Source organism: Oncorhynchus gorbuscha, linkage group LG05 (assembly GCF_021184085.1).
Source record: "Oncorhynchus gorbuscha isolate QuinsamMale2020 ecotype Even-year linkage group LG05, OgorEven_v1.0, whole genome shotgun sequence".
In the NCBI taxonomy this organism is placed as follows: domain Eukaryota; kingdom Metazoa; phylum Chordata; class Actinopteri; order Salmoniformes; family Salmonidae; genus Oncorhynchus; species Oncorhynchus gorbuscha.
The window spans coordinates 13,499,509-13,512,570 of NC_060177.1; the positions used below are offsets into that span (position 1 = coordinate 13,499,509).

The following is a 13,062-nucleotide window of genomic DNA, read 5'->3' on the forward strand; positions in this document are numbered from 1 at the left end:
AAGGAGTACCGGTACCGAGTCAATGTGCAGGGGTACGAGGTAGTATGTACAGTTGAAGTCGGAAGTTTACATACACTTTAGCCAAATGCATTTAAACTCCGTTTTCCATCATTCCTGACATTTAATCCTAGTAACAATTCCCCGTCTTAGGTCAGTTAGGATCACCATTTTATTTTAAGAATGTGAAATGTCAGAATAATGGCAGAGAGAATTATTTATTTCAGCTTTTATTTCAATTCGATTCAATTCAAGGGCTTTATTGGCATGGGAAACGTGTTAACATTGCCAAAGCAAGTGAGGTAGATAATATATAAAGTGGAATTAACAGTAAACATTACACATACAGAAGTTTCAAAACAATAAAGACATTACAAATGTCATATATATATATATATATACACAGTGTTTTAACCATGTACAATTTCTTTCATCACATTCCCAGTGGGTCAGACGTTTACATACACTCAATTAGTATTTGGTAGCATTGCCTTTAAATTGTTTAACTTGGGTCAAACATTTTGGGTAGCCTTCCACAATAAGTTGGGTGAATTGTGGCCCTTTCCTCCTGACAGAGCTGGTGTAACTGCGTCACGTTTGTCGGCCTCCTTGCTCACACACACTTTTCAGTTCTGCCCACAAATTTTCTATGGGATTGAGGTCAGGGCTTTGTGATGGCCACTCCAATACCTTGACTTTGTTGTCCTTAAGCCATTTTCACCACAACTTTGGAAGTATGCTTGGGGTCATTGTCCATTTGTCAGACCCATTTGCGACCAAGCTTCAACTTCCTGACTGATGTCTTGAGATGTTGCTTCAATATATCCACCTAATTTTCCTTCCACATGATGCCATATATTTTGTGAAGTGTACCAGTCCCTTCTGCAGCAAAGCACCCCCACAACATGATGCTGCCATCCCCGTGCTTCACGGTTGGGATGGTGTTCTTCAGCTTGCAAGTCTCCCCCTTTTTCCTCCAAACATAACGATGGTCATTAAGGCCAAACAGTTCTATTTTTGTTTCATCAGACCAGAGGACATTTCTCCAAAAGTACGATCTTTGTCCCCATATGCAGTTGCAAACCGTAGTCTGGCATTTTTATGGTGGTTTTGGAGCAGTAGCTTCTTCCTTGCTGAGCGGCCTTTCAGGTTATGTCGATATAGGACTCATTTTACTGTGGATATATATTACTTTTGTACCCGTTTCCTCCAGCATCTTCACAAGGTCCTTTGCTGTTGTTCTGGAATTGATTTGCACTTTTCACACCAAAGTACGTTCATCTCTAGGAGACAGAACGTATCTCCTTCCTGAGCAGTTTGACGGCTGCATGGTCCCATGGTATTTATACTTGCGTACTATTGTTTGTACAGATGAATGTGGTACCTTCAGGCGTTTGGAAATTGTTCCCAAGGATGACCCAGATTTGTGAAGGTCTACAATTTATTTTTCTGAGGTCTTGGCTGATTTCTTTTGATTTTCCCATGATGTCAAGCAAAGAGTTACTGAGTTTGAAAGTAGTCCTTGAAATACATCCACAGGTACACCTCCAATTGACTCAAATGATGTAAATATGCCTATCAGAAGCTTCTAAAGCCATGGCATAATTTTCTGGAATTTTCCAATCTGTTTAAAGGCACAGTCAACCTAGTGCATGTAAACTTCTGACCCACTGGAATTGTGATACAGTGAATTCTAAGTTAAATAATCTTTCAGTAAACAACTGTTGGAAAAATTACTTGTGTCATACACAAAGTAGATGTCTTAACCGTCTTGCCAAAACTATAGTTTGTTAACAAGACAGCGTGTGTGAAAGTGTGTCTATGTGTGTGTGGCGTCAATATGCGTGTGTGTGTGTGTGTGTGTGTGTGTGTGTGTGTGTGTGTGTGTGTGTGTGTGTGTGTGTGTGTGTGTGTGTGTGTGTGTGTGTGTGTGTGTGTGTGTGTGTGTGTGTGTGTGTGTGTGTGTGTGTGTGTGTGTGTGTGAGTGTGTGTGTGAGAGTGAGTGCATGTCGTCGTATGTAGTCTATGTGTGTTGGTGTGTCAGTGTAGTATAGTTAAGTGTGTGGGTACAGTCCAGTGAGTGAGGACAGAGCCAGTGCAACAGAGTCAGTGCAAATAAAAAGGGTGTCAATGCAAATAGTCAGGGTAGCCATTTGATTAACTGTTCAACAGTCTTATGGCTTGGTGGTCGGATCTGTTCATAGAAACTGGTTGTGTGAGTGACAGCACACCTGTGTGGAAGGACATAAAATAACTCAACGGTAAGTCTTGGGAAAATGTCTCATAAAATGCATTATATTTTCTAAGGTCTATACATACAACATACCAGTGGTGGAAAAAGTACCCAATTGTCATACTTTAGTAAAAGTAAGCATACTTAAGTATCAAAAGTAAATGTAATTGCTAAAATATACTTAAGTATTGAAAGTAAAAGTTGAGGTATACCCCCCCCCCTTTAAGATTTAGATGCACTATTGTAAAGTGACTGTTCTACTGGATGTCATAAGGTGAATGCACCAATTTGTAAGTCGCTCTGGATAAGAGCGTCTGCTAAATGACTTAAATGTAATGTAAATGTAAATAATTTAACATTTCTTATATTAAGCAAACCAGATGGCACAATTTTCTTGTTTTTTTATTGACGGATAGCCAGGGCCACACTCCAACACTGAGATATAATTTACAAAGGAAGCATGTGTTTAGTAAGTCCGCCAGATCAAAGGCAATAGGGATAACCGTGGATGTTCTCTTGATGAGTGCATGAATTTGACAATTTTCCCATCCTGCTAAGCATTCAAAATGTAATGAGTACTTTTGGGTTTCACAGAAAATGTATGGAGTAAAAATAACATTATTTTCTTTAGGAATGTAGTGAAGTAAAATGAAAGGCCTATACATACCTCATAGCTAGGCTACAAGAAAAAAACTCATGTACATTCCTACAGGTACTTGCCCAGGCACATGGCACACGTCTGCTGCCTCTTGGGAGCCCTGTGAATTGTTAACCCATGGCCTGGTTCCAGGATGGTGTGTTTTGTTGCTCTCTAGGCCCATTCCTTCTGTACTTTAGGTAACTATGGGCTGTACACAATACAAAGGAAAGGACATTTGTCTAATCACCTCTTTTCACCCTATTGAGTGTATGAAACTCAGATGAAAGCTTTTGGGCCCTGCTGTGTCAGAGAAAGTGTGTTTAAGACATTATATGTTTGGTGGTCTCCTATATTACAGGGACTGTCATGTATAATGGGACTGTGATGTATAATGGGACTGTCATGTATAATGGGACTGTGATGTATAATGGGACTGTGATGTATGATGGGACTGTCATGTATAATGGGACTGTGATGTATGATGGGACTGTCATGTATAATGGGACTGTGATGTATGATGGGACTGTCATGTATAATGGGACTGTGATGTATGATGGGACTGTGATGTATAATGGGACTGTCATGTATAATGGGACTGTGATGTATGATGGGACTGTGATGTATGATGGGACTGTGATGTATAATGGGACTGTCATGTATAATGGGACTGTGATGTATGATGGGACTGTGATGTATGATGGGACTGTGATGTATAATGGGACTGTCATGTATAATGGGACTGTGATGTATGATGGGACTGTGATGTATAATGGGACTGTCATGTATAATGGGACTGTGATGTATGATGGGACTGTCATGTATGAGATGAGAGAGGCCTGTAATTTTCATCATAGGTACACTTAAACTATGACAAACAAAATGAAAATCACATTGTAGGATTTTTTATGAATTTATTTGCAAAATATGGTGGAAAATAAGTATTTGGTCACCTACAAACAAGCAAGATTTCTGGTTCTCACAGACCTGTAACTTCTACTTTAAGAGGCTCCTCTGTCCTCCACTCGTTACCTGTATTAATGGCACCTGTTTGAACTTGTTATCAGTATAAAAGACACCTGTCCACAACCTCAAACAGTCACACTCCAAACTCCACTATGGCCAAGACCAAAGAGCTGTCAAAGGACACCAGAAACAAAATTGTAGACCTGCACTAGGCTGGGAAGACTGAATCTGCAATAGGTAAACAGCTTGGTTTGAAGAAATCAACTGTGGGAGCAATTATTAGGAAATGGAAGACATACAAGACCACTGATAATCTCCCTCGATCTGGGGCTCCACGCAAGATCTCACCCCGTGGGGTCAAAATGATCACAAGAACAGTGAGCAAAAATCCCAGAACCACACGGGGGGACCTAGTGAATGGCCTGCAGAGAGCTGGGACCAAAGTAACAAAGCCTACCATCAGCAAGGGCATTGAAGATGAAACGTGGCTGGGTCTTTCAGCATGACAATGATCCCAAACACACCACCCGGGCAACGAAGGAGTGGCTTCGTAAGAAGCATTTCAAGGTCCTGGAGTGGCCTAGCCAGTCTCCAGATCTCAACCCCATAGAAAATCTTCGGAGGGAGTTGAAAGTCTGTGTTGCCCAGCAACAGCCCCAAAACATCACTGCTCTAGAGGAGATCTGCATGGAGGAATGGGCCAAAATACCAGTAACAGTGTGTGAAAACCTTGTGAAGACTTACAGAAAAGGTTTGACCTCTGTCATTGCCAACAAAGGGTATATATAGTATTGAGATAAACTTTTGTTATTGACAAAATACTTATTTTCCACCATAATTTGCAAATAAATTCATAAAAAATCCTACAATGTGATTTTCTGGATTTTTTTTCTCCTTTTATCTGTTATAGTTGAAGTGTACCTATGATGAACATTACATGCCTCTCTCATCTTTTTAAGTTGGAGAACATGCACAATTGGTGGCTGACTAAATACCTTTTTGCCCCACTGTATTTCTCACGTGTTTATATCTACACATAAAGGGAATTGCCATAAGGTAGTCGGTCTCCATGTTTTGTGTTTCCTTCAGTGAGTGTTAATGGTGAGAAACTTAAATTCTGAATGAACTTGTCCTTTCTCTCAAGACTAGAGAGACAATCCTACTCTGGCAAGCTGTGACTAGTGGTTTACATGTGTTTGACACCCTGCTAACTTTTTGTCACACACTGACGGTTGTTTCCTCATTTTGCACCACACGTTAAGAGCTTGGCAGAGTCCTCTTGCTGATGTGCTCTGCACACATAACACACGTCACACCATTTACCCACTGTAATTTTCCATAATTACATTGTCACACCGATAACTGTGACTCACAGAAAGTCAAAGAGGAGATGATAATCAGTTTCAAACCTGTTACACCTCGTTTTCAGTGTGCAGTTGAGTGTAGCCTATTACACTCCATGCAAGCAACATCAGTGAAGCAAGACATGAGCCAAGGCCATTGGTTAGTTAACAGTCATATGATGTAGGTAAGCCGCAGGCTGTTTCGGCCTCTGTCAGTGTGACAACAGTGGGTTTTAGTCAGCAGCCCAGGCCAGACAAGTTCAGACAAGACAGGAGCACCTGCTGGGGCAGCAGCCAGCACCACCACCCACAGCTGTGATTACTGGAGACAGTGTCACAGTATAATTTTTCACAAATATACAGAGGGTAACGGAGATCACCGCACCCCTTACATTAATATTGTACATACTACAGGTGCAGGTGAAAAACAATTTAGGCAGTGTTGTCCTGTAATTGGGTTGTGTTGACACAAGCTGCCCTGCCCAGCCCTGGAGTGGTCTCCTGCAGTAATTCTTCCATTCAGTGTGTGTGTGTGTGTGTGTGTGTGTGTGTGTGTGTGTGTGTGTGTGTGTGTGTGTGTGTGTGTGTGTGTGTGTGTGTGTGTGTGTGTGTGTGTGTGTGTGAGCGTGCATGCGTGCGCGTGCGTGCGCGCGTACATGTGTGTGTGCACGTTTGTCTGAGTGACAGAGTGACACATTGAATAGAGCCAAGCTTACTGGAGCAGGATGAGACAGAGCCCCGTCTGACTCCCAGCCAAATACTGCGTTACTTACTCCTTCCTACTCTCTCCAATATGAATGTGCCAAAGAGTAGTACACAATTCCTCATTTCGTCAATGGTCAAAGGGGACACAAGGCAGATTTTCATGTTGCAATCTCCGTAGATGAGAGGGAAGTTGAAAGCATGACTCGTGCTGTCGCAGAACAGATGTTTCGTGTAGCCTGGAACAACAGAACTAGAGGATTTATAATTTCTGACTGAAATTTTTTTTTTGTAACACTTATAATTAAGCAATAAGGCACGAAGAGGTGTGGTATATTGCCAATATACCATGGCTAAGGGCTGTTCTTAAGCACGACGCTTTGCGGAGTGCCTGGACACAGCCCTTAACCGTGGTATATTGGCGATATATCACAAATCCCCGAAATGCCACATTGTTATTATAAACTGGTTACCAACGTAATTAGAGCAGTAAAAATAGATGTTTTGTCTTACCCGTGGTATACGATCTGATATACCATGGCTGTCAGCCAATCAGCAATCAGGGCTCAAACCACCCAGTTTATAATGGTCTTCGAAACAATTTCAACACATTTTTTCAGTGATACTTTTTTTAAATAAGTATTTTTTTATTTAAATAAACGCATAAAGGGCTCCCGAGTGGTGCAGCGGTCTACGGCACTGCATCTCAGTGCAAGAGGCGTCACTACAGTCCCTGATTCGAATCCAGGCTGTATCACATCCGGCCATGATTGGGAGTCCCATAGGGCAGCGGACAATTGGCCCAGTGTTGTCCGGGTTCAGCCGGGGTAGGCCGTCATTGTAAATAAGAATTTGTTCTTAACTGACTTGCCTAGGTAAATTAAGGTTAAATAAAAAATATAAAAAATATGGCATGGGGTACATACACATGTTCATTGACTTCAACTATAACAATGAAATGATCAGTATGAAGACAGTTGGAAAGCTCAGTATGACAGGAAGAGTCTGATATCTGTGGTTGCCGTTATCATGAAGGCTAAAGCTGTGGGTGAAATATATTCTATCCAGATCAGGAGGGTCTAAAATAAATGTATTGAGGCAAGGCCTCAAGATAAGCAGCTGAATACATACAGTACACTCAGTCATTATACTCATATCATATAGCTTCAGACAAACATATACAGTGACACTATGTTCCTTTTTTTCTATGAAGCTCTTTCTTCTGTGGCACATGGAATATAAAAACATTTGAGCATGAAATGAGCATGATACCACAACTGAAAAATGTGTCTAACACAGTGGAGCCTACATAGAAAAATGTGTCTAACACAGTGGAGCCTACATAGAAAAATGTGTCTAACACAGTGGGGCGTAGATAGAAAAATGTGTCTAACACAGTGGGGCCTACATAGAAAAATGTGTCTAACACAGTGGGGCCTACATAGAAAAATGTGTCTAACACAGAGGGACCTACATAGAACAATGTGTCTAACACAGAGGGACCTACACAGAAAAATGTGTCTAACACAGTGGGCCTACATAGAAAAACATGTCTAACACAGTGGGACCTACATAGAAAAATGTGTCTAACACAGTGGGACCTACATAGAAAAATGTGTCTAACACAGTCGGGCCTACATATAAAAAAATGTGTCTAACACAGTGGGACCTACATAGAAAAATGTGTCTAACACAGTGGGGCCTACATAGAAAAATGTGTATATGTTAAAAAGTATTTCAAAAGTTAATTCAAATTCACCACAGGTAAAATTATATACAGAACCTATTTTAATGTTTTTATGTGCATTATGTTTGACGTAAACATTACTAACAATTGCTCTTCTACATTTTAAGTTAGTTAACATATAGAAACAATGTGACCAATTAAACAGTGTCATTTACACACAAAAATCTTTATCAAAAACATATGATAAACATTGTTTTCAATCTCAGGAAGAAACGTTTTCACATACATTTATAAGTACATCCATTTGTTCCTTAGGCTCTGTAACACACTGGGAGCTGTGGCTCTGTGTCTGAGAGATGCTTGGTCTCTTGGTCACAAAGGACAGTTCTTTAGTCCCCTCTCCGGGAGCTGTGCTTGAGATATGCCGGAACAATTTCTGAATGCCTGTCTCCCTCAGAGAACGCCGGAACGTACGCGCCACAAACACATAGAGCAAAGGGTTGACCGAGCTACTGATGAACACGAGCGCTCCAGCAATGAAAGTCATGGTGGTTCTGACGCTCTCTATACGCGCTGCGGCCTCTCGGTGGGACCCCTTGATGGTGAGGATGACGAGGGAGAGCACGTTGCCGACGTGGTGAGGGGTCCAGCATAATGCGAACACCACTACCATGCTTGCAATCAACCCCATGGACTTACGCTTGGACTTAAAGGTAATCTGTGCAATGCGGCTGTAGAGACAGCTGTAGCAGACCACAAGAATGCAAAAGGGGACAGCAAAGCCCACCAGCGTCTCCAGTAGAACACACACTGCCTCCTGGCCGTCTGAGGTGTAGTCCCTGTACAGGCAATGCTCCTCCCCAAGGTCCCCCTCCACCACCTGGGTGGGAAAGACCGGGGTGCTGAATAGGAACGCAGCAGCCCACAGAATAAGAAGAACTTTATTCAAGGCCTTCTTCCTCCTCCAGCCGGCTGAGGCAAAGGGGTGTCGCACAGCTACAAAGCGCTCGACGCTCATGAGGGTGATGAGGAAGACGCTGCTGTACATGCAGGTGTTGATGATGTACACCATGGCCTTACAGGATGCCTCCCCGAACACCCAGGAGCGGGCCAGGGAGTAGATCCACAGGGGCAGGGTGATGAGCACCAGCAGGTCTGCAGCAGCCAGGTGGAGGATGAGCACCACGGTGTGGGAGCGCTGCTGGACGTGCCTCAGGATGGTCCAGATCACCAGCAGGTTCCCCGGAACCCCCACCAGGAACGACATGCCCAGGATCACACAGGCCACCACTGTCCCGCCAGGAAACTCATCAGGAGCCATGGTGGACTCTGAAGCTGAAGACAGCTGATGATCGAATGGTTCTGGTTGATGCTGCCGATCGCCTTGCCTCACCTCGCTTTACGTGCCTTCTATCTGGTGTACATACTCAGACAGAAAAAAAGTGCTGCACCAGCAAGCTTTCACTTCCCTTTGACTTTGCTGAGGAGAACAGGAAAGAGGTTGGTTTTTCACAGAGCCATCATTCTGTGAGAGACATAGCACTGAGTCATCCAGTGGGTCCTTATTGTGGCACTGTCTGGAAAAGTATATCTTCTGAGCTATTTTAAGAGTTCAAACAATTGTATTGACCACAAATTACTTTTATTGATGTCATATGAACTTTATTGTGAACTTAATTATGATCAAATAGAGTAAGGCAGTGTGTTATTTTATGTAACATGAATGTAAATACAAAATAAAGGTTAAATCAAATAATATTCAAGGAATTGTAACATGACCATGAATAAATGTTATTTAAATTATACCACTTTATGAGCAAATGCAATCGCTTTATTGTGTTGAAATAGTCACAATTGAATTACTTGTGTGAGCTTTTCTCACCGTATTTCACAAGGACCACAACAATATCTACATTTTGTACCATGATCATAAAAATACAACTGTTAATCAAACTTCTAGATTCTAGACATATTTATTTCTCATCAATGCTGACATCTGAATCAATGATCAGGTCACAGTTTTCATTTGACATTTTAGTCATTTAGCAGGCGCTCTTATCCAGAACGACTTATCCAGAATGCTCTTATCCAGAACGACTTATCCAGAATGCTCTTATCCAGAACGACTTATCCAGAATGCTCTTATCCAGAACGACTTATCCAGAATGCTCTTATCCAGCGCCACCATCTCTGTAGTCCTACACAGTAGTTATGTCTGTGGTATTGTTGCAGTCTGGCCTTACTGAGGACATTGTGTTTTCTGATCCTATTGTGTTGCCAGATCCCCTTAGCTTGGAGGATGTGTGTGAGGAGAGTTCCTGGAACAGCCTGACCATGCGGGACTCCTGGAGACTGCCCTGGAAGTTCCTTGCAGCGAAGGAATAGAACACAGGGTTCACAGAGCTACTAATGAAGGCCAGCGCTCCAGAGATAAACACTATTGCAGTCTGGGCCACTGAAACAGGCACAGCTTCATCTGGATCCTCTGTCAGGATGCTGACTAGGTCTACAGTGTTGAGGACATGGTGAGGAAGCCAGCAGAGAACGAAGGCTACCACCACACTACTGATCAGAACTGTCGACTTCTGTTTGCTGCTGCCGAAATGCATTGTCCTCAAGTGTGTTGCTACTAGACAGTAACAGAGAGCCAGGGTGGAGAAGGGGACCACGAAGCCAACCAAGCTCTCCAGGCATAAGAACACCACCTCTTGGGCCACTGAGCTGTACTCCTTGAAAAGACACTGCTCAGTCCCATTGATCTCATCCATAGAGCTGGTAAGAATGGATGGGATCCCTAAAAGGAAAGCCAGAACCCAGATAGCCACTAGAGCCTTGTCCATAATTGCCTTGGTCTTCCAGCGCAACATCTTGAACGGGTACAGGATGACAAGGAAGCGCTCGATGCTCATGAGGGTGATGAGGAAGACGCTGCTGTACATGCAGGTGTTGATGATGTACACCATGGCCTTACAGGATGCCTCCCCGAACACCCAGGAGCGGGCCAGGGAGTAGATCCACAGGGGCAGGGTGATGAGCACCAGCAGGTCTGCAGCAGCCAGGTGGAGGATGAGCACCACGGTGTGGGAGCGCTGCTGGACGTGCCTGAGGATGGTCCAGATCACCAGCAGGTTCCCCGGGACCCCCACCAGGAACGACATGCCCAGGATCACACAGACTACTGATCGCCCTATGGTTGATGTTTCATTAAACAATGCATCATCATTGTCTGAGACGGAGGAGCCCGAGCTCTTCATTTTGCACCGCAGTCAACTGCTGTTTCCTAAGAAATAATGATTTTGTCTGGGGAGTACTTCCTTATATCACCCTTGGCCTCGAAAGCAGTAACGGTCACTTTACTTCTGTAATAAAACAAACCAGGGTTTCTGTCTGAGTGTGACAGTAATGTGGTTAGCTAGATGTGACGAAGAAAAATTAAGGTTGTTAAATATTTTATGTATTTTGCATTGTATTTATTTTTTTACAGTAGATTATGTATGCCTTCCCCATTACAGTTTATACAATAATTATTTTTAGTGCATGAATGCATTGTGTTGGGCATGTTTTACAGTCGTGGGCAAAACGTTTTGAGAATGACACAAATATTAATTTTCACAAAGTCTGCTGTCTCAGTTTGTATGATGGCAATTTGCATATACTGCAGAATGGTATGAAGAGTGATCAGATGAATTGCAATTCATTGCAAAGTCCCTCTTTGCCATGCAAATGAACTGAATCGCCCAAAAACATTTCCACTGCATTTCAGCCTGGCCACAAAAGGACCAGCTGACATCATGTCAGTGATTCTCTCGTTAACTCAGGTGTCAGTGTTGATGAGGACATGGCTGGAGATCACTCTGTCATGCTGATTGAGTTCAAATAACAGACTGGAAGCTTCAAAAGGAGGGTGGTGCTTGGAATCATTGTTCTTCCTCCGTCAATCATGCTAACCTGCAAGGAAACATGTGCCGCCATCATTGCTTTGCACAAAAAGGGCTTCACAGGCAAGGAAATTGCTGCCAGTAAGATTCCATTTATCGGATCATCAAGAACTTCAAGGAGAGCGGTTCAATTTCTGTGAAGAAGGCTTCAGGGTGACCAAGAAAGTCCAGCAAGCGCCAGGACCGTCTCCTAAAGTTGATTCAGTTGCCGGATCGGGGCACCACCAGTACAGAGCTTGCTCAGGAATGGCAGCAGGCAGGTGTGAGAATCTGCACACACAGTGAGGCAAAGACTTTGAAGGATGGCCTGGTATCAAGAAAGGCAGCAAAGAAGCCACTTCTCTCCAGGAAAAACATCAGGGACAGACTGATATTCTGCAAAAGGTACAGGGATTGGACTGCTGAGGACTGGGGTAAAGTAATTTTCTCTGATGAATTCCCTTTTCGACTGTTTGGGGCATCCGGAAAAAAGCTTGTCCGGAGAAGACAAGGTGATCGCTACCATCAGTCCTGTGTTATGCCAACAGTAAAGCATCCTGGGACCATTCATGTGTGGGGTTGCTTCTCAACCAAGGGAGTGGACTCACTCACAATTCTGCCTCGAACACAGCCATGAATAAAGAATGGTACCAACACATCCTCTGAGAGCAACTTCTCCCAACCATCCAGGAACAGTTTGGTGACGAACAATGCCTTTTCCAGCATGATGGAGCACCTTGCCATGGGGCAAAAGTGATAACTAAGTGGCTCAGGGAACAAAACATTGATATTTTGGGTCTATGGCCAGGAAACACCCCAGACCTTATTCCCATTGAGAACTTGTGGTCTATCCTCAAAAGGCGGGTGGACAAACGAAAACCCACACATTCTGACAAACTCCAAGCATTGATTATGCAAGAATGGGCTGCCATCAGTCAGAATGGGCCCAGAAGTTGACAACACGCCAGGGCAGATTGCAGAGGTCTTGAAAAAGAAGGGTCAACACTGCAAATATTGACTCTTTGCATCAACTTCATGTAATTGTCAATAAAAGCCTTTGACACTTATGAAATGCTTGTAATTATACTTCAGTATTCCATAGTAATATCTGACAAAAATATCTAAAGACACTGAAGCAGCAAACTTTGTGGAAATTAATATTTGTGTAATTCTCAAAACCTTTGGCCATTACTGTACATTGACCCCCCTCCACCACCCTTTTTTTTGCCCTAACTCTCTTGCACTGGGTCTACGCACACTCAGTAGACTCTACCCACACATACTACACTGACACTCCAACACATACACACACACACACGCTCAAACACACACACACATGCATATTGACACCACACACTCATACATAGACACACTTTCACACTTTTTCACTCTTCACATGCACTGTTGCTACTCTGTTTATTATCTCTCCTGATTGACTAGTCATTTTTACCCCACCTACATGTACATATTACCTCAACAACATTGTACCCCTGTACATTGACTCGGTACCGGTACTCCTTGTATATACTGTAGCCTCGTTATTGTTAATTTATTATGTTACTATTTTTATTTAGCAACAT

At 43.0% G+C, this 13,062-nt stretch overlaps 2 protein-coding genes across 2 annotated transcripts; both read right to left on the reverse strand.

Moving 5' to 3' along the window:
- Positions 1-6,951: 6,951 nt before the first annotated feature.
- LOC124035011 (leukotriene B4 receptor 1-like) lies at positions 6,952-8,924 on the reverse strand. Its single transcript, XM_046348402.1, has one exon. The coding sequence runs from the start codon at positions 8,884-8,886 to the stop codon at positions 7,828-7,830; it is 1,059 nt and encodes a 352-aa protein (XP_046204358.1). The 5' UTR covers positions 8,887-8,924; the 3' UTR covers positions 6,952-7,827.
- Positions 8,925-9,374: 450 nt separating this feature from the next.
- LOC124035012 (leukotriene B4 receptor 1-like) lies at positions 9,375-10,836 on the reverse strand. Its single transcript, XM_046348403.1, has one exon. It carries the CDS (start codon positions 10,817-10,819, stop codon positions 9,764-9,766), a length of 1,056 nt encoding a protein of 351 aa, XP_046204359.1. The 5' UTR covers positions 10,820-10,836; the 3' UTR covers positions 9,375-9,763.
- Between the last annotated feature and the right edge of the window lie 2,226 nt (positions 10,837-13,062).

Bases quoted from the DNA above. Each gene is read 5' to 3' on its own strand.
- LOC124035011 (XM_046348402.1), bottom strand. From the start codon at position 8,886: ATGGCTCCTGATGAGTTTCCTGGCGGGACAGTGGTGGCCTGTGTGATC.
- LOC124035012 (XM_046348403.1), bottom strand. From the start codon at position 10,819: ATGAAGAGCTCGGGCTCCTCCGTCTCAGACAATGATGATGCATTGTTT.